At 38.1% G+C, this 24,224-nt stretch overlaps 1 protein-coding gene across 2 annotated transcripts; it reads left to right on the top strand.

The window, feature by feature from the left end:
• Positions 1 to 875: 875 nt before the first annotated feature.
• On the top strand, positions 876 to 19,736 carry smad10a (SMAD family member 10a). 2 transcript variants are annotated; one of them, XM_078791891.1, is made up of 13 exons: positions 876 to 1,222; positions 7,973 to 8,048; positions 10,763 to 11,006; positions 11,082 to 11,256; positions 11,339 to 11,362; positions 12,290 to 12,502; positions 14,058 to 14,324; positions 15,623 to 15,721; positions 15,873 to 15,926; positions 16,442 to 16,625; positions 16,786 to 16,954; positions 18,684 to 18,822; positions 18,898 to 19,736. In XM_078791891.1, the coding sequence occupies exons 1-13, from the start codon at positions 1,219 to 1,221 to the stop codon at positions 19,107 to 19,109; spliced, it is 1,860 nt and encodes a 619-aa protein (XP_078648017.1). In that variant the 5' UTR covers positions 876 to 1,218; the 3' UTR covers positions 19,110 to 19,736. The 2 variants fall into 2 exon arrangements, with proteins under 2 accessions (XP_078648017.1, XP_057902983.2); XM_058047000.2 differs by having other exon boundaries at positions 916 to 1,222; positions 15,620 to 15,721; positions 18,898 to 19,735.
• Positions 19,737 to 24,224: the final 4,488 nt, after the last annotated feature.

Here is a 24,224-nt window from a genome sequence, read left to right as displayed (position 1 = left end):
ATTGAATCGCACTGAGCTTATCCATTATTTGTATATGAGTTTGGCCCATCGAACCCAAAAGGAAAATAATGGGGGGGGTATACCACAACCAAGTAGAAAACGAAGATATCTAATATCTCTTTTTTGTGTAAAATATGTGTGATGTCATATATGGTACATTGTTCATGTATTTGAACTAACTAATCTTGACACTTTTTGTGTTTATTACGACTAAGGTACTTAAAATCGAACCAAAGAGCATATTTCGAATTCTTTTAAACTATGATATTTATATTTGCATATTTGTTACAAATGTCATGTCCGGCTTCCCGTAGCTAAAGCTAAACGCTATGTTTCCCTCGCTTGTTTTCGATTAATTCATTGAAAAACTATAGTAAGAGCAGTTAAATTGTCATGGACACCCTAATAAAGCATTAAAATTGTTTTAAAAAGATTTTTATTGGCAAAAATAAGCTTTTGTAGCTTCGCTCGCCATTGGGGGAAGTAGTTTCCTGGGGTAGTCACGTGACGGTCACGTGACAACCCCAAAAACTGTTTCCTTTTCGTAACTTTATTGAGATCAAGTCAAGCACAAAAATGCATATGACTTATTTTAGGATATTTTAAAATTAACGTGTTAATATTTTTATTTCGCATGTAGGTAAGAAGGACGGTTGGGAGAGAAGTTTAAAGCCCCAAGCATGTTTAATAGTTACCTTCAAAACGTACGGTTTTTAGCTAGCGTACAGTTGCACTTGGCGCTCATGTAAATGTACGTTGGGGGCGGGGGCGCTAATCTCAGCGGCGCCACCTTAAAGAAAACAGTCTCGCGGGCCTGTCAATCTCGACGAACCAGACAGACCCTGACTGGCGGCGTCGTTGTAAAAGCGGCTTTCCCATTGGCACACAGCGACAGTGCCTATGAGACACGACCTCCTATTGGCTGAAGCGTGTCGCGACACTGACGCGCACGATGTCTCCCCCTCTATTGTTATTGTGTCGTGCGCGTGAGGAGCGGGCAGGATGCACGAGGAGACGGCAGGGGCTGATAAAGGGATCAAGCTAGTGAGGAACATTAACGATACAACAGTTTAACATGTGAAAAATGGCCAATATTTATTCATGGGTGTATCGCTACATGTAGAGGCGACTCAACATTAATACGAGCTGCTCAACCTCCAAGTACACTTGAGGAAATTGTCGGTATTTTTGTCCAAGTTGTTGCCTTCTCTGCGTCTGATGTGTAAGTATTTATCCATCTCAATCTTTACCGGGTTCATTCCAGGTGATGTTGTGCTAGCAATTTTCTTAATATGCTCCAAAAATATGTTTTTTAAAAAAAAAAAACTTTCCTTTCGTGTAGTGTAGCATGTACTGTGTATGTTATGTGATTCATGTATAGTGAATGACGCATGTGTACTGTATAGCCTAGCTGGTATACAGTACAGTGCATGCATGCATAGATGGTATCCATAGACATGATACATGTCATGATATTTATTGAGAATTTAATGTAAGTTTTTATGTGGAAAAAAAATTGGCCTCCAGCTTGTGGGCCTGTAGGATGAGCATCCAGTGGAGTGGATTTACGAGGAGATGGAGAAGGAGAGCATGGATGTGAGAGGATGCAGACTGTCACCGCTGCCTGCTACTATTCTGACATAATTTTTCTGCTATATGGATCTAAATGCACATTATTATCTGTGTTAAGACAACTGTTATATTGGAGCTCATTAGAGTCTGCATGTATGCTAATGCTGTTGACAGATCTGTATCACCTGCCTACATGTTCTAAATTTCCCATAGGTGTAATTGAGAATGGTTGTTTATGGATATGTGACCCGGTGATGGATTGGTGACCAATCCCGTCTCTCATTTCAACGTGAGCTGGGATAGGCTCCAGCGCTGACTTGGCCCGAATGAGGATATTTCAAAGTTGATGACTGGATATAACGCTAAAGGTGACTATAGGGGTCTAGAGTGCTAAAAAAACACATTTAGAAGGTCAATAATAGGTTTGCTATGCTGTGACTATGAAAATATTTCATTTATAAATAAGGAATCCTACTTTGAGTACTTCACTTATTACAGCCGGGTCCACAACTAATTAACATAAACAAGGGATTGCTGTATTTTGCAAAATGGAGTTATTCATTCATTCATTTTCTACCGCTTTTCCTCACGAGGGTCCTCGCGGGGGGTGATGGAGCCTATCTCAGCTGTCTTTGGGCGAGAGGCGGGGTACACCCTGGACTGGTGGCGAGCCAATCACAGGGCACATATAGACAAACAACCATTCACACTCACATTCATACCTATGGACAATTTGGAGTGGCTAATTAACCTAGCATGTTTTTGGAATGTGGGAGAAAACCCACGCATGCAAACTCCACACCCTGGTCTCCTAGCTGTGAGGTCTGTGCGCTAACCACTCGTCCTCCGTGCCACCAAAATGAAGTTATTTCAGTTTTAATTTATGTCATTGCTTGCCCTCTCACTCTGGCTTTATCTGCTTCGTTTGTGGATTGATTGTTGTTAGGAGCGCCGCCATGACACTCCACTCCATGGAGACGAGTCGTTTAAGTACCCAAACATGGTGCCTTTTGATCCGACCTGAATTGGTGCTTAGTAGTATGAAATACCTATAAAAGTACCAAATTATAATATTTATATGAAATAAAAAAGGGAATTTGTGTTACACAAACTGTGGAATTCCAGGAAAATCATTATTGTTGTCGTAAGTAGTCATATGCCGGCATACATAATAACCTTAGGCAAAAATATAATGGTTTGACGGTTTCATGGTATTATAATTATAGCTCTAAATGAGCAACAAAACAATTAAATGCAGTCTACTGTGGATGGTCTTGCAACTCAAGTCACAACACTCGTTATTTTAGTACTAAAAAAAAATAAAGAATAAAGACAAATTCTAATAAAAGCAATCAAGCGACACAAGAAGGTCACAACAGAAATGTTATGTTATTATTTCATCGTGTCAGGTGACACTTTTCCACAAAACTTGTGTTTCTGGGTCATGTGATTGTTGTTGGCAACCGAGACGTGGTTAAGTGGTTGTTTCTTGTTGTTCAGTGGAGAGTGAACACTTTATAGCACTCATCCTCCACTGCTGTCTCTTCTCTGCTGTTATTTTTTTATTGTCATTTATGCGATGGTATTTTGGCATATGAATGTCTCAACTAACGAGTCGTTTCTTAGCTGATTTTTTTGTTTTGAACTGCAAGAAAAAAATTTGGGTTACGAGCTGCGATTTAATGGCAGGCATAGCGAAGGACAGCTGTTTGGGGGGCTTGTGTCAAAGTGACCATGGATGAAGATGAGAAAGGATGTAAATAGCATTAGCAATGCACTAGTTATTATAGATAAAAATGTATTTCTGTATGTGATTAAGAGTGATTAATTATGAGTTAACTATGGACAAAATGTAATTTGGGGTTTTCCCCCACATTCCAAAAACATGCTAGGTTAATTGGCTACTCCAAATTGTCCATAGGTATGAATGTGAGTGTGAATGGTTGTTTGTCTATATGTGCCCTGTGATTGGCTGGCGACCAGTCCAGGGTGTACCCCGCCTCTCGCCTGAAGACAGCTGGGATAGGCTCCAGCACCCTAGCAACCGCGACCCTAGTGAGGATACGTGGTAGAAAATGATTGAATGAAAGGGAGCCACAACAAAGAGGCAGAAGAGCCACTTGCGGCTACGGGGCAGCAGGTTGACGACCGCTGGAATACGTAGGTCTTGAAAATGTGTGATTTTCTGCAACTGTCAATAGCTAGCTCTCGTGTCCTGAATGAGGTTTTGATGCTGAAATGGTTTGAATGGTTTGAATGGTTTGAATGGTTCGAGAAGTCTGGAAGTAGTTGAGTGTCAAAAAGGCTCATCATTCACACTAGCGATGCCTGGCATGCATTTGAATGCTTTTCATATTGCGGTATTGAGATATGATATATAATCTGTTGGTCTCTGCTAGCAGTCCTTTACTACTACTTATGTTCACTAGATTGTTGCGAAGTAGAATCTGTTTCATTTGATTGTTCATATTTTGCTATGCAGCCTTTATATTGTTTGTTTGCACTGGCTATACCGTAGAAGCATCGTCTGAGAGTTGCATATTTGGAAAAAAAAAAGATTTGTAATAAAAAGATGATCATCCACTGGGAAATTTAGTGGATCCAATATTGTGGCAGCTTTGGCTGCAGCAGAGGATTCAGCAGCTTTCAGAGACTGTGGTGTTAATATTGATCACTTATGAAATGATTTTGTCGTGCAATGCCATAACAATTTGTGTGATTTACTGTAAATACTTGACCTGATTGATACTCCTTTGCTTAATGGATATACAGTAGATTCATGCTATTTCTGGGGGTTACGTTCCATGCTTAACAGTGAATGAGTGAATGAGTACAGGTCAAAAAATGTCTAGTTTTAACACAGTGTTTTTTTGGTTAAAGTCGAAAATGTTGCTTCAGTTTGCGCACTTTTTCCAGTTAGTCTACAATATTATGCGTTCTTAATGTAATTAAAAAAAACAATTTTTTTGTAATTTTTTTGCATAAAACGTCCTTGTTAGCATCCTACTAGTTTCAACACACTGTGTTTTTTGGTTAACGTTGAAAATGTTGCTTCAGTTTGCGCACTTTTTCCAGTTAGTCTACAATATGGTGTGTTGTTAATGTAATTTTAAAAAAAAAAATTGTTTGTAATTTTTTTAGCATAAAACATCCATGTTAGCATCCTACTAGTTTCAACACACTGTGTTTTTTTGGTTTGGTTAACGTCGAAAATGTTGCTTCATTTTGCGCACTTTTTCCACTTAGTCTACAATATGGTGCATTCTTAATGTAATAAATAACTTTTTTTTGTCATTTTTAGCATAAAACGTCTTTGTTAGCATCCTACTAGTTTCAACACACTGTGTTTTTTTGGTTAACGTCGAAAATGTTGCTTTAGTTTGAGCACTTTTTCCAGTTAGTCTACAATATGGTGCGTTCTTAATGTAATTAAAAAACTTTTTTTTTGTCATTTTTAGCATAAAACGTCTTTGTTAGCATCCTACTATTTTCAACACACTGTGTTTTTTTGGTTAACGTCGAAAATGTTGCTTCGGTTTGCGCACTTGTTCCAGTTAGTCTACAATATGGTGCTTTCTTAATGTAATTAAATTTTTTTTTGTATTTTTTAGCATAAAACGTTCTTGTTAGCATCCTACTAGTTTCAACACACTGTGTTTTTTTGGTTAACGTCGAAAATGTTGCTTCATTTTGCGCACTTTTTCCACTTAGTCTACAATATGGTGCGTTCTTAATGTAATAAATAACTTTTTTTTGTCATTTTTAGCATAAAACGTCTTTGTTAGCATCCTACTATTTTCAACACACTGTGTTTTTTTGGTTACCGTCGAAAATGGTGCTTCAGTTTGCACACTTTTTCCAGTTAGTCTACAATATGGTGCTTTCTTAATGTAATAATTTTTTTTTTTAAGGATAAAACGTCCTTGTTAGCATCCTATTAGTCTGCTAATAGATGGAAACAGGAAGCGGAAGTCAGCTCCATCGCCAGTCTGTGATGTCAGTAGCGGCTGACTGTAAATCTTTGCTAATTTACACAGTTACACTACAAGTCTTAAAACATAATTATAGTTGTACATGCACCAAACAATACCAAATGCATATAAATGATGACGAAAAGGGCTAAATGAATGGTTATTTAATATTTATGGTTCATTTAAGGTTATTTTTACCTTCATTGAAGACATGATTATTGTCATAGAATGTTGTGATTTAGTGTATTTTTGTATTTCAGATACTATTAAGAAGAGTTGGGACACCATGGAAAGATTCCAGTCAGATAACGGACACTTCATACTCAACAAGCAGGATCGAAAGTAGCAAACTGCTGTCAGTGCGGCGGTTGTAAATCACACAAACACACCCAAAGTAGATGATATTTACAAAAGCAACCGTTTGTGGCTCATACAACGATAAGACGACTCCTAACTCCTTATTTCTAAAATCACAAATACTTAAACTTGCTCATGTAGTTCATCTTCAAACAGCTAAAATAATGCTTTTTAGCAAATACTTTACACCAGGAGATGGTGGACATCGGAATGACACTACTAGTCCTTTAGTCATTCATGGCACAATTGGCGCAATCAAATAAGTACCTTTTTTAGCGGTTTTCGTGCAGCCTATTATTATTATTATTGTTGTTATTGTTGTTGTTGTTATTATTATTATAAAGATTTAGGATTGAAATGAAAACAGGGGGACAAAGGAAGCCCAAACTTTGAATCTGTGGTGTACACACAAGACAGAATTAATTTTCATAAACTCATCATAAACAATAATCATCATAAACTGTTTAAGGTTCCTAAAATATTGTGACAGGTCAATAACACTAAATAGGTTATTACATTTTTTTAATCGTGCAATAAATATTTTACAAAAAAATAATTAAAAAATCATATTTGCAAAAATGAATCATATTTTTAATGACCTCTCATGGCCCACCTGCAGTGTTTTTTGTAATCGTGGTACTGGAATTATTCAATCACAGCGGAGTGGGCGTGACCGTTTTGGAAATCCAAGGATATCAAGCTGGAATAGGTGCAGATTGTGGAAGATCTATAAAGCTTTCTGTGTGGGTTATTTTGTGTAGCTGCTCTATAGGAGTCCACAACTCAATACAAAGTTGGTGCATTTAATGTATGTTAAAATGAAAGGTAGTGTGTAAATGGGGAACTTTTAGGAACTTATGCTACCTTGACTGTGATGTCCTGCTCCTTTGTGTTGTCGCGGCCATTTTTTTCTCTCCTCCTCAAAATGTCCTGCAGCGTTGGCTGACTCGTCTTGGGCTGGCTTGCCAGGGTAAACTGGCTGTATTGTGTCTGGTGTTTGCTTTTGAGGTGTCGTATCAGGTTTGTCGTGTTAAATGTAGCCTCTTCCTCCCCACTTCCCGAAATCCCAAGTTTGCGTATTTCACACTTTGGAATTGCAAGGTTTATGTCATCCACTTTAAAATACTCCACACAGAAAAGTGGCGTAAACTTTGTTGTTTCTGCGTGGTATGGAGTGAAGAGGTCTCACTCTGTTCCACTGCATAGTAACTATAGATCTGATAAAAAGTAATGAGAGTAAATCTACATTTATAGTCCTGATCGGGAGATAACGTTTGATTCTTTTGCAGTTTATGAAGTGAAGACAATCTTGGAAATGTGTTCCATCCATCCATCCATCCATCCATTTTCTATACTGCTTATCCTCACGAGGTTGGCGGGCATGCAGCTGTCTTTGGGGGTGCATTACAAGTTTTTTGCAAGACTACCATGTTCCAGACAGTGAGCACCGTGGTTCTCTCCACCTCCGTGGACGCACAGCGTGTCCGACATTCCGACATTAATGCACCTTTCCTGGCGAGAGCATGCTGCTTCTGGCTCCAGCCACACTTTGGCGCATAGTTCATGTTCATAAAAACAGTCCAGTGTGAAATCTGTTGCTGGGAATCACCAACTATAATAACTGAGCTTGTTTCGTAAAGCAGAAAGCATATCATGCTTACAGCCACGCCCATATGGGAACGTTGGCATCGTTAACCACGAGAATACGACATAAATTACGACATAAATGACATTTATAGGTCAGAAAAGTGTGAAAAGCATAATCGGTCCACTTTAATGCAAGCTGCAGTCAAGCCAAAGGAAGGAAATAGTGAGTGAAAACAAATAGAAATCAGGCAGCAGCTGGCAAGGCTGCACTGAAGGCCTGATGAGGGATGAGGATCAGGTGTGTCAGGATCACCAGACAGAGGGATGGTTGCAAGGACCGTGTGCACAGCCGCCGGTCAGGTCAGGGAAAACTGGCACAAGAGGAGAATGAAAGGGAAAATGTGAGAATGTACAGCGGATCTTTATGGTAGGATCTACTTCCTGTTTGTATTCTAATGATTGGTTTTCATCCACTCTGCTGACAGGGACTGATTCAGAACTGGGCCATCATGATCCCAGTGAACCTTCTGGTCACTCATTGGCTGATCAGCTTAATAGCAGGTAAGCAAAGCAGCAAACACTCTTCCAAGTGGAACCTTTAAAGCAGGGGTCTCAAACCATATTTTGTGGCCCCTGCTTGACATCAAGTGTTTTTATGAATATTATTTATTTGGTTATTTATTTACTTATTTTTATTATATATATATATACACACATTTTATTAATTAATATATATATTTTTTCGGAATATTGAAAAAGCAATAATGAATATTTTGTATTTTCATATTTTGTATTTTTCATTCTTTTTTCATAGATGTGTCTGCACCTACTATACCAAAACAAATTCCTAGTATGTGTTTGATCATACATGGCAATAAACCTTTTCTGATTCTGATATTATTTATATTACGCTAATAAATATTTATTTTAACTGCTGTTTTATTTGCTTTTTCATATATTTAATGTATCATTTATTCCTTTTGCATAAACGTCTTTTTAGGTATATAATTATACATTTCATTTAAATGTACCTCCAATCATTTGATTTCAACGTTATTTAAATCATATATAAAATGCTAAACATTACATATTATTTATATTATTTACATAAATACTTCTAGTACTATGCATGCTTCAAATGAGGTTTCTTTTTGCAAATATATAATAATATATATAATAATATAATAATATATATTTTAACTGTTTTGTAATTTAAAAAAATCATAATATATTTAATGGCTATTAAATGATGGTTTTTTGTATGTGTTTTAATGTCATATATATATATTATTAATTTTCAAATATTGTAAAATAAATATATATTCTGTTTTGTAATTTTTTAAAAATCATGTCAAAAAATAAAATAAAAAAAATTATAAAAAAAATCATAATATATTTAATGGCTATTAAATGATGTGTAAAATATATTCATTGGACTTATTATATACATTTATGTATTTGTTTTACAGCTACTGAAGGCCAAAATGAAATAATAATTTATAATATTAAAATGTATAATATTAAATAAAGTAGCAAGGCCCTGACCGATTCCTCGATGAATGGAAACAAACTTCAGATGAATCCGCTAAGAAATATAATGTTTAGTTGAAGCCCTGGTTTTAATTTTGACCAAGTTGTCTGGAAGAATATTTGACCTTGAAGGCCCCTCAATCTGCTACCTGAAATATTCAGCATGATAAAGGAGAGAGAAGGTACCACGTTGAAACATTTCACGTGACATTGTAGTTTTTTCAATTGATGTGCATTTGTCTGGGAGAGAATTTCACCTTCTACACATTTTTACTGGATGCACATCGGTGTTGTACAAGTACCATTGTCTGCTTGTATGTTTGGGGTACTTCCTATCTGTCTGTGGTTTGTTTGGGTTTGTCCGTGTCTGGTACAATAATAGATACCGCAGCAGCCAACTCGGGCCCAAGATGACATTGAGCACGTAATTCATCTCAATTTGCCATGAAGAGCACTCATTTTTAGACCTGAACTCGATTACGTTCTTGGAATGATGCTGTAGTCCATTGTCCTACATTAGGACAATTAAATAATAAGCGTAATGAAATAATCATCAACATGTCACTCAAATCTATCCATTCATTTTCTTGCCGAGTTGCCAGTAATGAACAGAGTGGCTGAAGTGAATGAGGCAATCACACAAATGCCACAATGCCAAGACTCAATTCCCACCACCACCACTTCAAAAAAAGTCTGAACTTTCCCTTTAATGCCACCACTGTCATGTCACAATTATACTAACCATCAGTAATATACAAAAATGCAATACAACATGGCGTTGAATCACAGAGAGGGCCATATTCTGGTAAATTTGGGTACCGTGGCCTATATATTCAGCAAATAATAATAATAATAATACATTTTATTTGTATAGCGCTTTTCAAAATACTAAATGGAGTTGAATAAAAGCAAGTAAACAGAGTAAAAGATACATTAATTCATTAATACACAGTTAAAACATGAGTAGGGGCGGGGCACAGCGGTCAGGTATAAAAAGTTAGACATTAAAAACAAATTTAAAGAGGTTTTTGTTTTTTTGAAACTGGGAAGGTCGGGGCAAGCACGGAGTGAATGGGGCAAAGAGTTCCAGAGGGTGGGGGCAAATCAATTTCTAATAATCAAGAAAACCTAGCATGGGGTATTGACTTGGTTTTTCCTTACCAATTTCTGTAAATTTTTACACATTGTATATTACATACTTGGCTAAACTCAACTCTGAACCCCTGATGTCACTTCCTGTCCAACATTGGAACAGGAACACACACAAGCATGTCTTATTTATGTCCTAAATTACTTATTTTCTCTTATCTCTACTATATTTGGTAATAGGTGTGTGAAAGTGACTATAGGGTTGTTATTTCATATTCAGAAGGCTCTAATAATTTTAAAAATATTTTTAGAAGGTAATAAACAGGTTTTCTATGCGGCATATATGAAAATATTTCATTCATAAATAATGACTGTTTCTTCAATGATATTTTATGATCACATGGGGTCTGGAAGCAATTACGGTACATCCGATTAATCTGTTCCATACCCAAAAATAACACATTTTATAGAATCATAATTTTTCATGTAGAAAGTAAAGTGAAATACTACATATAAACGATGAGTGAAATGGATAAATGGACATCCAAATGATAAAGATGATTATAAATGATTCCCTGGTCGGAATCTGTCTATAGTGTACCAACTGTAAAAGTGTGTGTGTGTCTGATAAGTGCAACTTCTGTGTCCCATTGCAGCAGCATCATGTCGGTGAACCCCCCCAGCAGCAATGACGCCTGCCTCAGCATCGTCCACAGCCTCATGTGCCATCGGCAGGGCGGCGAAAACGAGGGCTTCGCCAAGCGGGCCATTGAGAGCCTGGTCAAGAAACTGAAGGAGAAGAAGGACGAGCTGGACTCGCTCATCACCGCCATCACCACCAACGGCGTCCACCCCAGCAAGTGCGTCACCATCCAGAGGACGCTGGATGGACGCTTGCAGGTCAGTTAGTCAACACTGTCGTTTGGAGAACGTGATCGGATTCCGAACGGGCTGTGCTGTGTCGCTGCTTCTCAGGTGGCGGGGAGGAAAGGTTTCCCTCACGTGATTTACGCACGACTGTGGCGTTGGCCCGACCTCCACAAAAATGAACTGAAGCACGTCAAGTTCTGCCAGTATGCCTTTGACCTCAAGTATGACAACGTGTGCGTAAACCCCTACCATTACGAGAGGGTGGTGTCTCCCGGCATTGGTAGGTTCTGTTCATCTTGATTGATTTTATTATTTATGTGCGGTCTTCAATTTCCATTTTTTTTTTCTTTCCTCCTTGACAGTTGGACTTAGTCTTCACAATACAGGTATGTTGACCGAGTTTACTTAGAATAATATTTCATGTATTTCCAACAATCTTTTGACACTGTATAGCCGCATAATTTCTGTGTAATAAATTTATGTGCGAGCAGTTGCCCCTTACCACAGTTGAAATGTTCACTCAAAAAAGTGGTCAAAAAAATGTACACATATTATATATACACGTACGTTAGGGTGCATCAAAAAACACAATTATTGAATTTTGATATGGCCGGGTACTAAAAGTGTTCCAATGTATGTCGAAACAACACATACAAAATATTTTTCCAATACATGATTATTTAGGGGTGCCACCATACATCTGTTTTTGTGGCACACGGGGGCATGATACTGGGCCTGATACCAGACAAACCATGTGGTGATCTTATTATCACGTACTATTTAATCAAAAGACCATTTTGTTTCCAGAAAATCTTCTGTTCTCTGATTGGTTGTTTCACGGGCACGATACCAGAGCAGCGCGCTCTGAGTGGACAGCTACGGGGGCTGATACTGGACATGGTTAAACTCTATATGGGCTTTGACACAGTATCATTTCGGCCTTTTCCCGTATCATTCATGGGCGGTTTCTAGGGTACAGGGCCAATTAATACTGTAGTATGTGATAATAATCGGAACCAGTATCGGCTTGGTATCACTATAAAAAAATTTATATCAGTATCAGATTTTTCCTGCTTGTGCAAGCCGCTGTATACTACATACTGTATGTATTTATTCCACCATATCGGCTGATATCGGAAATTGAGAGTTGGACGATATCGGCATATCGGTTTTAAGCAAAAAAAAGCCAATATCGGACATCCCTTAAGAACAGGCATCTTGTCGAATCTGTGTTGTCGTGTACATTTAGTTCAGTGGAATTGCAAAAATGAATTTCAACGTCTTTGTCCTAACCGTCCTGTTGCGCCCCGCAGCGCCACCCAGTGGGCTTATCAAAGAAGAATACATCCATGACTGTATTCAAATGGACCTCCCACCTGGCATGCCGCTGTCTGACCACCAAGCCACGCTGAAGATGCCTCCCCCTGACCCTTACGGCCAGGCCCTGCCTCCTCCACATTTGTCCTCGGAGCCCCACGGACCCCCACCAGTCACCAGATACACACAGCTGCCTGTCTCACCTAAAGGTCAGCTATGATGACGGTATATTTTGTAGTTTTTTTTTTTTCAAAATAGTCCAACAAGATCAGGTATATGAATTATTTTAAAAATGTAAAAAACAGATGTCACAGGATCTCCAAGTTCTGTATTTATGGCTTTGTATTTTTGTCAGGTTAGGTTGCACTGTAGAAGTTTTTTTTATTTTTTTTTACCGCTGCCAGACCTGCATTGCAGGTGCGTGACGCAAGAAACTTTGAATGCACATCCCTGCTTACTAAACATAGCGACCATGTTGCTATATTGTCATCATGGACCATTATTAATGAGGCAAGACATTACCGTTGCTTGGAAAGTCAAATATAACACACATTAATAGAAGCAATTCAGTCATAGAAAGTTAAGACAACACGAAAACTCTAGTTCATAATCAATATTTGTCTAATAACATGACAAAAACATGAACTGTTTAAACAAAATACAGCCTTTGTGGGCGTCACTTGGCTTGTTGAACAGTTTTGCTCTAATCGACCAATAAGACGACAAAACTGTGCTGATGTCAAAGTGAGTGGGCTAGCTGGCCCTGAGAGTTGCCATTTCTTACAGTGTGTATGTGACAGGGGCCAGCACCACTGATTCTGAAGGCCCAGCGCAGATTACATTGATAAGGAGCTGTAATCTGCCCTATAATTTATTAACTACTTAACCAAAACAGACATTACGTCCTCTTGGAAGGCAAGTTCTAACAATAAAAGAATAGAATAGATATGCTAACACAATGCTTATTCAGCTACATAAAAAATAAACAAACAGAAAAGGTGTCCAGTTTATGTAACAACAGTTTTTTCATTAATAAGTCGCTCAGGAGTATAAGTCACAGGAACAGCCAACCTATGGAAAAAAAAAAAGTGTGACTTCTAGTCCAGAAAATACGGTAGTTTGGCTGAGGTTAGCATGTTGTTAGCATGGGTTTTCTCCAGTCATTCCAATGAATGAATGAATGAATGGATTCGGTTTTGGTTTTGAGCTGCCTCCGTTCTCGCTCCTAAGAAGCACCGTACACTTAGGAGATTTCTGTTATTTCTAATGGGGAAAAAAATGGATTTGGTTTTGAGCTGACATTTTGAAACTGATTCATGATGAAAACCGAGGTTGGACTGTATCTCTAACGCAACTGCATCCAAAAAAATCCCTTCAATTCAAAATCTGGCCAGTATATGAATCATTTTAGGCTTAAGTGTATAAAAGATAGACCTAAACCATGTCTTTGCAGGAGGGATTTGGATGATAAAATTGCTCCTTACAGACTATGATTTCATTCATAGTTGGATTCAGAAGAGTGTCTGAAAGGGAGAAAGTTCTGTGTTTGTTGTTCATGAAAGTTTGTTCCAGTGGAAAACTTTTGAAAATCTCAGCCTCATGGTGATATATAAGTTTTATTACCCAAGTTTTTCCCCTTTCTTACATCATCTACTTGGTATTATCTTCAATAACATGGGAAATTTACTGGGGAAATAGGGCAACTCACCCCCCCCCCTTCCCTCCCAGCGGCGAGTGACATGTTTGTGTGCTCTCCTCCTCCAGTGTCGAGTTCTGGCTCCATGCTGCCACTCCAGGGCAGCCACATGGACGGCCGCCCTCAGTCTGCGTCTCCGCAGATTCAAGTCATGTCTCAAGCGTCGCCACGTTCCCCGACTCCAAACCAACCTCTTCCTCAGCAACAAGGTCCTCAACCCCAGCAGCCTCCCCACCCGCAACCGTCCTCTCTACCTCCTCCTCCTCCTCCTCCAGCGCACGGACAGAATGGATTCAGCAGCAATAAACACTCGCAGAGCCAGGCTGCCTTCCATAGTGAGTTCAAGAAATACAGACACATTACTACACTCATTTTCTGGCTTCACTCTTATTATCATTCTTACTATTATTAGTCCAAAAGGTGCATTTGTAGGCAAATTGTACATATTTCTGGCCGAAATCCAAGGTTCCCGATGTGGGGTGCACCAATTGTCTTTTGGGTACAAAAATGAAAAATAATTAGCACCTAACACTCACAAATACCAGTGCACCTGAACGCCTCATGCCGCGAGGAGAACAGAGCAGAAAGACTGCACAAATCAGTCAAATTTTAATTTGGCGTTTTCAAGCATAAAAATGACTACAAATATAAATAGAAGGCATTCAGAAGACGTTGTGATGGTATACACTGGCCACTAGGTGTCAGTAATGTTGCATTAATGGGACATTAACAACCATAGGAAGAACACTCCAGAAACAAAACAACTTTCACAATACAACATGTGTGAGCTTTTATTATTCATTCATTTTCTACCACTTTTCCTCACGAGGGTCACGGGGGATGCTGGAGCCTATCCCGGCTGTCTTCGGGGGAGAGGCGGGGTACACCCCGGACTGGTGGCCAGCCAATCCCAGGGCACATATAGACAAACAACCATTCACACTCACATTCATACCTATGGACAATTTGGAGTGGCTAATTAACCTAGCATGTTTTTGGAATGTGGGAGGAAATCGGAGTACCCGGAGAAAACCCATGCATGCACTGGGAGAACATGGGCGAGGGTGGAATTGAACCCTGGTCTCCTAGCTAGCTTTTATTATATTATTATTTTGCCTTACTATGTATACTATATTGCGTAATATGAGTGTAATGGTGACTATAGGGGTGTTATGTCATGTCTTGAGGGCTCTAGTAATGTTAAAAAGCAAGGTTTTCTATGCCATAATTATGAAAATATTTCATTCACAAATAAGGAATCCTACTTGTGTTGTGCGTGCGTTTCTCCGGGTACTTCGGTTTCCTCCCATATTCCGAAATGCATGTAAGGTCAGTTGGCAACTCCAAATTGTCCATAGGTATGAATGAATTGAGTGTGAATGGTTGTTTGTCTATATGTGCCCTGTGATTGGCTGGCCACCAGTACAGGGTGGACCCCACCTCTTGCACGAACTCAGCTGGGATAGGCTCCAGCCTACCCCCCGCCCCTCTAATAAGGATAAGCGGTATCGAAAATGGATGGATGGACTTCCTGGTAACTTCACATTGTGGTTATTTTGAGTGTGTCATGGATGACTTTGAGAATTATCAATAAAAGACATGATGTGACTTTTTCTTTTGTGCAATGCAGCAGTGTGGACAGGCAGCAGCACAGCCGCCTACACTCCAATCGGACCCCTGCAGAATGGTCGCGGTCATCAGCAAACTCCTCTTCACCATCCAAACCAACATTGTGAGTCCGGCCTCGGGATCTTCCTTTTATTTACACTTCCTGTTTAATAATAATGAGACCGCTTATGCAATTCACTGACAGCAGAATGCTTAACATCTACAGCATGCTATGCCACCCACCACCATTATAGCTGCTATTTTCTCATTTACAGGGTCCCAGCATCACAGTTCCACCTCTTTCCCCCCCTCCGTATCCAACCATCCAGGTAAGAGACGTGCACACCACTACTTTTGCATTGTAAAGCGTCAAATGTTGCTTAGTTAAAATGCTACTCTTTAAGTAGATATGCATTTGTATTTGTGCTAAGTGAAAGTATTTGATCCTCAAGCACCATGTGGCTTAGTAATTGGTCGTATCTTTTTGGTCATTGTCATGCTGGAACATACCATTACCAATAGCACCCGACACTTATTTGTGGAAGTACGTCAGTCATTATCACACACGTGCTTACGGTGCCTTCACTGCCCTATGGAATCTAAGCCAAAACAATTAACACTATCAAAGGTCACCTCTACATCATCCATCCATTTTCTATGCCGCTTATCCTCACGAAGGTCGCCGGTATGCTGAAGCCTATCCCAGCTGTCTTTGAGCAAGAGGCGGGATACACCCTGGTGGCCAGCCAATCACAGGGCACATATAGACAAACAACCATTCACACTTTTTTTCCATGATGTTTGTCTCTTTCTGTTAAAGTAAACCTTTCGATTGTCTGTGCAGGACCAGAGTTCTGGTGCTCCATCTCCTACTTTGAAATGGACGTTCAGGTGGGTGAGATGTTCAAGGTGCCCTCCAGCTGCCCTGTGGTGACGGTGGATGGGTACGTGGACCCGTCGGGAGGCGACCGCTTCTGCCTTGGCCAGCTGAGTAACGTTCATCGTACAGATGCCAGTGAGAGAGCTCGGTGTGTGCAGGAAATAACACTTTTCTCAAAGTTTGTCACGCCCGTTCAGCTTGAGGCAAAATGAAGACTCTCTTCTTTAGTTTTCCTTGCGTGATTCCACCCTCATTCCTCACGGTTGCAAGAGCTTTTATCTGATTTCCTCGCTTCCTGTTTGTTCCAGGTTACACATCGGTAAAGGGGTACAGTTGGAGTGTCGCGGCGAAGGCGATGTGTGGATGCGCTGCATGAGTGACCACGCCGTGTTTGTACAGAGCTACTATCTTGACAGGGAGGCGGGCCGGGCGCCGGGTGATGCCGTGCACAAGATCTACCCTGGAGCCTACATCAAGGTCAGACTCCACGAGTGTCACATTTCTCTTCTATAAACATGCTTTATGTGATACAGTCATCACTCATTTATGCCGTTTAATTGGTTCCAGATCCAACCGTGATATATAGGGTTCCTTATTCCTGTTCATATTTTTGTTTTGTTATGCATGGAAAACCTTCCAAACATGCTTTTTAACATCATTAGTGCCATCTAGACATGAAATAACAGCCCTATACACCTATTTACACTCTTATTACACAATATAGTAGACATAATGACAGAAAATGGGACATATAAGACATAAATAAATAAATAGGGCTTTAACTTTTTCCAGTGAAGGCAACATAGTGAGAAATGAAAGGATGCAAGGGCCACTTTGAAGATATGCAAACAGATTTTATACTGTGTGCATCGGTATTTAAGCCACACCCACTAAATGTACTGATCCATAAGCCGTAGGTGCCCCAATGGGACATTTAGTACAAAGCAGTATTTTGCTAAATTTATGGTCATGGTTTAATTTCATTTGAACATGCATCAGATTACAATTAAATGCATCACATAATCAGTTCCCAGTTCCACATGTCCAAAAGGAGTAGGAAGAAGCAAAGCTTATTAAATCCTACCCCTCCACCTGGTACTTTTACAATCACTAACTGTTACATTTGTTCACTTCCTGCTTTCCTAATATAGATTAAGTTGTTTTTTTTTAATTTGGGTTTTTTATTTTATTACATTTTTTTTTTTTTTTTTTTTTACTAGTATTTTTATTTGTACTCCGGTTTCCTCCTACATTCCAATCTGGTACTTTTACAATCAGTAACTGTTACATTTGTTCACTTCCTGCTTTCCTAATATAGATTAAGTTGTTTATTTTTTTTATTTGGGTTTTTTGGGTTTTTTTATTTTATTACATTTTGTTGTTTTTTTTTTACTAGTATTTTTATTTGTACTCCAGTTTCCTCCTACATTCCAATCTGGTACTTTTACAATCAGTAACTGTTACATTTGTTCACTTCCTGCTTTCCTAATATAGTTTAAGTTGGTTTTTTTTTTTTATTTGGGTTTTTTGGGTTTTTTTTATTTTCTTAAATTTTTTTTTTTTTTTAACTAGTATTTTTATTTGTACTCCGGTTTCCTCCTACATTCCAATCTGGTACTTTTACAATCAGTAACTGTTACATTTGCTCACTTCCTGCTTTCCTAATATAGTTTAAGTTTTTTTTTTTTTATTTATTTATTATTATATTTATATATTATTACATTTATTTATTATAAAATTATTTAAAAAGAAAATTTTAATAAAAACAAATGTTTTTTCCTCAAACAGTGCGTGGAAAATGGCAATGAAAAGTCATTCATTGCTGTCCTCCTCCTCCTCCTCCTCCTGGGAACTAAAACCACTAAAGGTGTCCTCCTTCAAGTGTTGGAACCGAGCAGCCTCATAATTCCCTCAGCCCACATGCCGCCAGTCTCCATCTTTTGTAGTCGCTACCAGCGTCACCCCCGCCTGAGGCCATTTAGTCCCTCTCGATGCCATTTCACGTCGCCCAGATCCACATGCAGACCCGAGCAGGAATAGAGAGAATGATGAGTGGATCCATACTGAAATATCGTACCTCCGATAGCAGATCTTTTAGGTTCTAAAAACAATTTTCAAATCAAAATATATTGATTGCGTCGTCCCGTTCCTGTTTTCCCGCTCACTCACTCAACGTTTTCATGTAGGATGTTTGTGTTTGGGTCAGGTGTTTGACCTGCGGCAGTGCCACAGACAGATGCAGCAGCAGGCAGCGACCGCTCAGGCTGCCGCTGCAGCGCAGGCGGCTGCAGTGGCAGGAAACATACCCGGACCGGGCAGCGTTGGCGGCATCGCACCCGCAGTCAGTGAGTGTTGCCGAGACTTTCTATATTATTCATAAATACACACTCACACAAGCTAACGTGTTCCCTCCCCGACAGGTCTGTCTGCGGCGGCGGGGATCGGTGTGGACGACCTTCGGCGACTATGCATCTTGCGCCTCAGCTTCGTCAAGGGCTGGGGGCCCGATTACCCGAGGCAGAGCATCAAACACACGCCCTGCTGGGTGGAGGTCCACCTGCACCGCGCTTTGCAGCTCCTTGACGAGGTCTTGCATACTATGCCTTTAGCTGATCCAGGGCCTGCTAACTGACGTCTCTGATGCTGCCGTTTGCATCGGGATTCTTTGAATGTGCACACACACACACACACACACACACACACATAGATATTTTTGCTCTCTACCAAATATCCTCTCTAATTGAATTTCCAATGAAAAGTCAAATAGATACTTAATGCTTGTAACAATCAATTTAGCCTGCACTATTGACACACACACACACACACACCTTCTTATGAGCAATAGCAGCCCAAATATTATTGTATACATTTACACTTGGCCATCAACATGAGCATTGCGTTAAGGCAACAAACCAAATATTTGATAGGGACAAACGTTATATTGTACTACTGAAACACTGGAACTTATTGTTCAATACATTCCTGAAGAAAAGGAGTACAGCATTAGGAACCCATTAGAACCCAATTGATGGCAACACTGGCTAATGGGAATTGGTAATGGTTTCATTTCATTTGAACATGCATCAGATTACAATTGAATGCATCCCATAATCAGTTCCCAGTTCCACATGTCCAAAAGGAGTAGGAAGAAGCAAAGCTTATTAAATCCTATCCCTCCATCTGGTACTTTTACAATCACTAACTGTGACATTTGTTCACTTCCTGCTTTCATAATATAGTTTAAGTTGTTTTTTTTTTTTTTTTTTTTACATTTTATTTTTATTTTTAGTATTTTTATTTATTTTTATTTGTACCCCGGTTTCCTCCCACATTCTAAAAACATGCTAGGTTAATTGGTAATGGTAATGGTTTAATTTCATTTGAACATGCATCAGATTACAATTGAATGCATCCCATAATCAGTTCCCAGTTCCACATGTCCAAAAGGAGTAGGAAGAAGCAAAGCTTATTAAATCCTACCCCTCCATCTGGTACTTTTACAATCAGTAACTGTTACATTTGTTCACTTCCTGCTTTCCTAATATAGTATAAGTTGGTTTTTTTTTTGTTTTGTTTTTTTTTCTTTTTCTTTATTTTTAAATTTCAAATTTTTTACTTATTTTTATTTATTTATTTTTTATTTTTATTTTATTTCCTAATATAGTGTAAGTTGGGACTGGGATAGGCTCCAGCACCCTCCACGACCCTCGTGAGGAAAAGCGGTAGAAAATGAATGAATGAATGAATGAGTATAAGTTGGGGGTTTTTTTTTTTTAATTTTTACTATTTTTATTTATTTTTATTTGTACCCCGGTTTCCTCCCACATTCTAAAAACATGCTATGTTAATTGGTAATGGTAATGGTTTAATTTCATTTGAACATGCATCAGATTACAATTGAATGCATCCCATAATCAGTTCCCAGTTCCACATGTCCAAAAGGAGTAGGAAGAAGCAAAGCTTATTAAATCCTACCCCTCCATCTGGTACTTTTACAATCAGTAACTGTTACATTTGTTCACTTCCTGCTTTCCTAATATAGTATAAGTTGTTTTTTTTTTTGGTTTTTTTTCTTTTTCTTTTTAAATTTCCAAATTTTTACTTATTTTTATTTATTTTTATTTTATTTCCTAATATAGTATAAATTGGGACTGGGATAGGCTCCAGCACCCTCCACGACCCTTGTGAGGAAAAGCGGTAGAAAATGAATGAATGAATGAGTATAAGTTGGGTTTTTTTTTTTTTAATTTTTACTATTTTTATTTTTTATTTGTACTCTGGTTTCCTCCCACATTCTAAAAACATGCTATGTTAATTGGTAATGGTAATGGTTTAATTTCATTTGAACATGCATCAGATTACAATTGAATGCATCCCATAATCAGTTCCCAGTTCCACATGTCCAAAAGGAGTAGGAAGAAGCAAAGCTTATTAAATCCTACCCCTCCATCTGGTACTTTTACAATCACTAACCGTTACATTTGTTCACTTCCTGCTTTCCTAAGTTGTTTTTTTTTTGTTTGTTTTTGATTTTTATTAAATTTTTACATTTTTAAATTTTATTTTTACGACTATTTTTATTTATTTTTATTTGTACTCCGGTTTCCTCCCACATTCTAAAAACATGCTAGGTGAATTGGTAATGGTTTAATTTCATTTGAACATGCATCAGATTACAATTGAATGCATCGATAGTCACATGACCACCACTCCTACACGTGTTAGCGATGGGGGCCTGATGAGTTCAGGTAGAAGTGGGTTCTAATGGGTTACATTTAGGGATGTCCGATATTGTTGTTGCCCAACAACCGATATGCTCAATTCCCGATACCGATATCGGCCAATATCGATGTGTGTTGTACACAGCATTTTTTTTTAATATCGATTATTATCTGATACTGATATTGCATTTTTATGATGATATCAGCCTGATCGGTACTGATAATTATCGGACATCCCGAGCAACCTTTGCTATAAACTTCTCATAGCAACAAAGTACACACACACACGTTTACAATTGCATACCTCCAGATAAGGCTGTGTTATTTTTCTGTGTGTGTGTGTGTGTGATTGTGGATGAGGGAAGTCAGTGTTGTCACTTTTGTGCTCGTACCGTGCTTGTCTGGTCACTAAAAACCCAAACTTTATCTTGTCAGCCTTGGTAGTACACTCATATATATATATATAGATATAATACGGTATATCTATTTTTTTGATACCAAAAGAGTAAAAAGCCAAAAACATTTAGCTTTAAAGTGGTGTTGTTGGTCTTCGTAATGAACCAGTGCTACCTTGTATGTAACCAAATGTTTGGTGTCAATCACCAAAGCTGGAATACCTCATACTGTAAGTACTCAGCATTACTTCCAGTTTGTTTTTATTTTGACTGTTTTACTTTTCATCAGGAGACAATTCTCAGCGTGGCTGGAGGAGGCCGAGATAAGTACTTGAGGTTACGCTCCATCAGGGGTGTTCAACATGCAGCCCGGGGGCCATGTCTTGGCATGTTCTAGAAGTAATAAGTAATAATACTAACCTTTTGTTATTAATTCATTCCAAAAGGTTTGTCAGGAACTGAGTCGTTCAAAAAAAAGAATCAATGATTCCCATAAGAAATCATGTATATTTAGTCCAGACATCCAAAAAATATGAACCAAAAGTACCTTTTATAGAAAATACAGTAATCCTTTGTCACTTTCAAATTTGCATCTTCACTCTATCATGTTTTTTTACAAATATTTTGCAGTTTTGTTGTACAATATGATGAAAATGTTAGTCAAAATGATGCATATTTAAGCAAATTCCCATAAGAAATCATGTATATTTAGTCCAGACACCCAAAAATATGAACCAAAAGTACCTTTTATAGAAAATACAGTAATTCTTTGTCATGTTTTTTTTTTATATTTTGCAGTTTTGTTGTAGAATATGATGAAAATGTTCGTCAAAATGATGCATATTTAAGCAAATTCCCATAAGAAATCATGTATATTTAGTCCAGACACCCTAAAATATGAACCAAAAGTACTTTTTATAAAAAATACAGTAATTTTGTCATGTTTTTTTTATATTTTGCAGTTTTGTGGTTGAATATGATGAAAATGTTAGTCAAAATAATGCATATTTAAGCAAATTCCCATAAGAAATCATGTATATTTAGTCCAGACATCCAAAAATATGAACCAAAAGTACCTTTTATAGAAAATACAGTAATTCTTTGTCATGTTTTTTTTTTATATTTTGCAGTTTTGTGGTTGAATATGATGAAAATGTTAGTCAAAATAATGCATATTTAAGCAAATTCCCATAAGAAATCATGTATATTTAGTCCAGACACCCCAAAATATGAACCAAAAGTATTTTTTATAGAAAATACAGTAATTTTTTTGTCATGTTTTTAATATTTTGCAGTTTTGTGGTTGAATATGATGAAAACGTTAGTCAAAATGATGCATATTTAAGCAAATTCCCATAATAAATTATGTATATTTAGTCCAGACATCCAAAAATATGAACCAAAAGTACCTTTTATAGAAAATACAGTAATCCTTTGTCACTTTCAAATTTGCATCTTCACTCTATCGTGTTTTTTTTTTTAGATTTTGCAATTTTGTGGTTGAATATGATGAAAATGTTCGTCAAAATGATGCATTTTTTAAATGCGAAAAATATGAACCAAAAGTACCTTTTATAGAAAACACAGTAATCCTTTGTCATTTTCAAATTTGCATCTTCACTCTATCATGTTTTTTTTATATTTTGCAGTTTTGTGGTTGAATATGATGAAAATGTTAGTCAAAATGATGCATTTTTTACCTATATAAATAAAAATAAAATAATTTCCTTTTCAAGCATAACAATGGTTAAATGAAGTATTTAAATAGTTACCAGTCACCAGTCCAGGGTGTACCCCGCCTCTCGCCCAAAGACAGCTGGGATAGGCTCCAGCACCCCACGCCACCCTCGTGAGAATAAGCGGTCGAAAATTAATGTTTCAGAGGAAAATTTAAATATTCAAATAAATTCGAGAATTTAAAAAAACAGCAAAAATGTGTTAAAAATAACCGGCTTTTTCACCTACATCATAATGTAAAAATATCCAATTTTCAGTGTTTTGGCCCCCGCTGGAAAAAGTTTGAACACCCCTTGGGAGTTTGAACTTGTTGCAAAGTCCGCTGCTTTTCAAAGATCAACCCACTAACACGTATGCATATTTGTCATTTGTGCCTTTTTTTATTCTCAAGCATAAACACAGCAACAATAGATTGTTTTTGTTGTCTTCTTCTTCTTGTGAAGACACAGCACGATTTTGGTCCTCACCTCCACCTTTGACGCCATCTTGTGGTTCCCTCAGGTATCCGTGTTATCAAAGTGTCCAGCTGTTTCATAGCAGAGCATCCATTGTACCACAATAGTAGTATAATTTATTACCTTAGTGTATTTTACAACGTGGCTGGCTTTCAACCTGTAACGCTTTGCCCATGGGTCAGGGAAGCAGACGTGTTTGAAGAAAAAGGCAAACTCCCCGTTTTATTACGTCTGCGTCGCCATTCCATCACTGCCACGTCACGGAATTGGGTGTATTTTCACTGTGTATTTGTGGAACACTGTTGCTGTCAACTTGCAGTTTGCAACAACTAAAACCAAGCTTCGGCATCATTGTATAACTAATGCTTTAAAGATGTTTGCAAGGATTTTTATATGTATGATCCATAATTAAAGGGAAACAGATCGATGTTTTTTTTTT

This window comes from Doryrhamphus excisus, linkage group LG7, assembly GCF_037039965.1.
Source record: "Doryrhamphus excisus strain RoL-2023G ecotype Guam linkage group LG7, RoL_Dexc_Guam_v1.1, whole genome shotgun sequence".
Classification (NCBI taxonomy): Eukaryota; Metazoa; Chordata; class Actinopteri; order Syngnathiformes; family Syngnathidae; genus Doryrhamphus; species Doryrhamphus excisus.
This window is presented reverse-complemented; position numbering and strand designations above follow the sequence as displayed.

Excerpts from the sequence above, each read along its gene's own strand:
- smad10a (XM_058047000.2), top strand. Across the intron at positions 14,325-15,619 it reads GAGCCAGGCTGCCTTCCATA|CAGTGTGGACAGGCAGCAGC; the intron begins GTGAGTTCAAGA and ends TGTGCAATGCAG. Across the intron at positions 15,722-15,872 it reads TCACCATCCAAACCAACATT|GGTCCCAGCATCACAGTTCC; the intron begins GTGAGTCCGGCC and ends TCTCATTTACAG.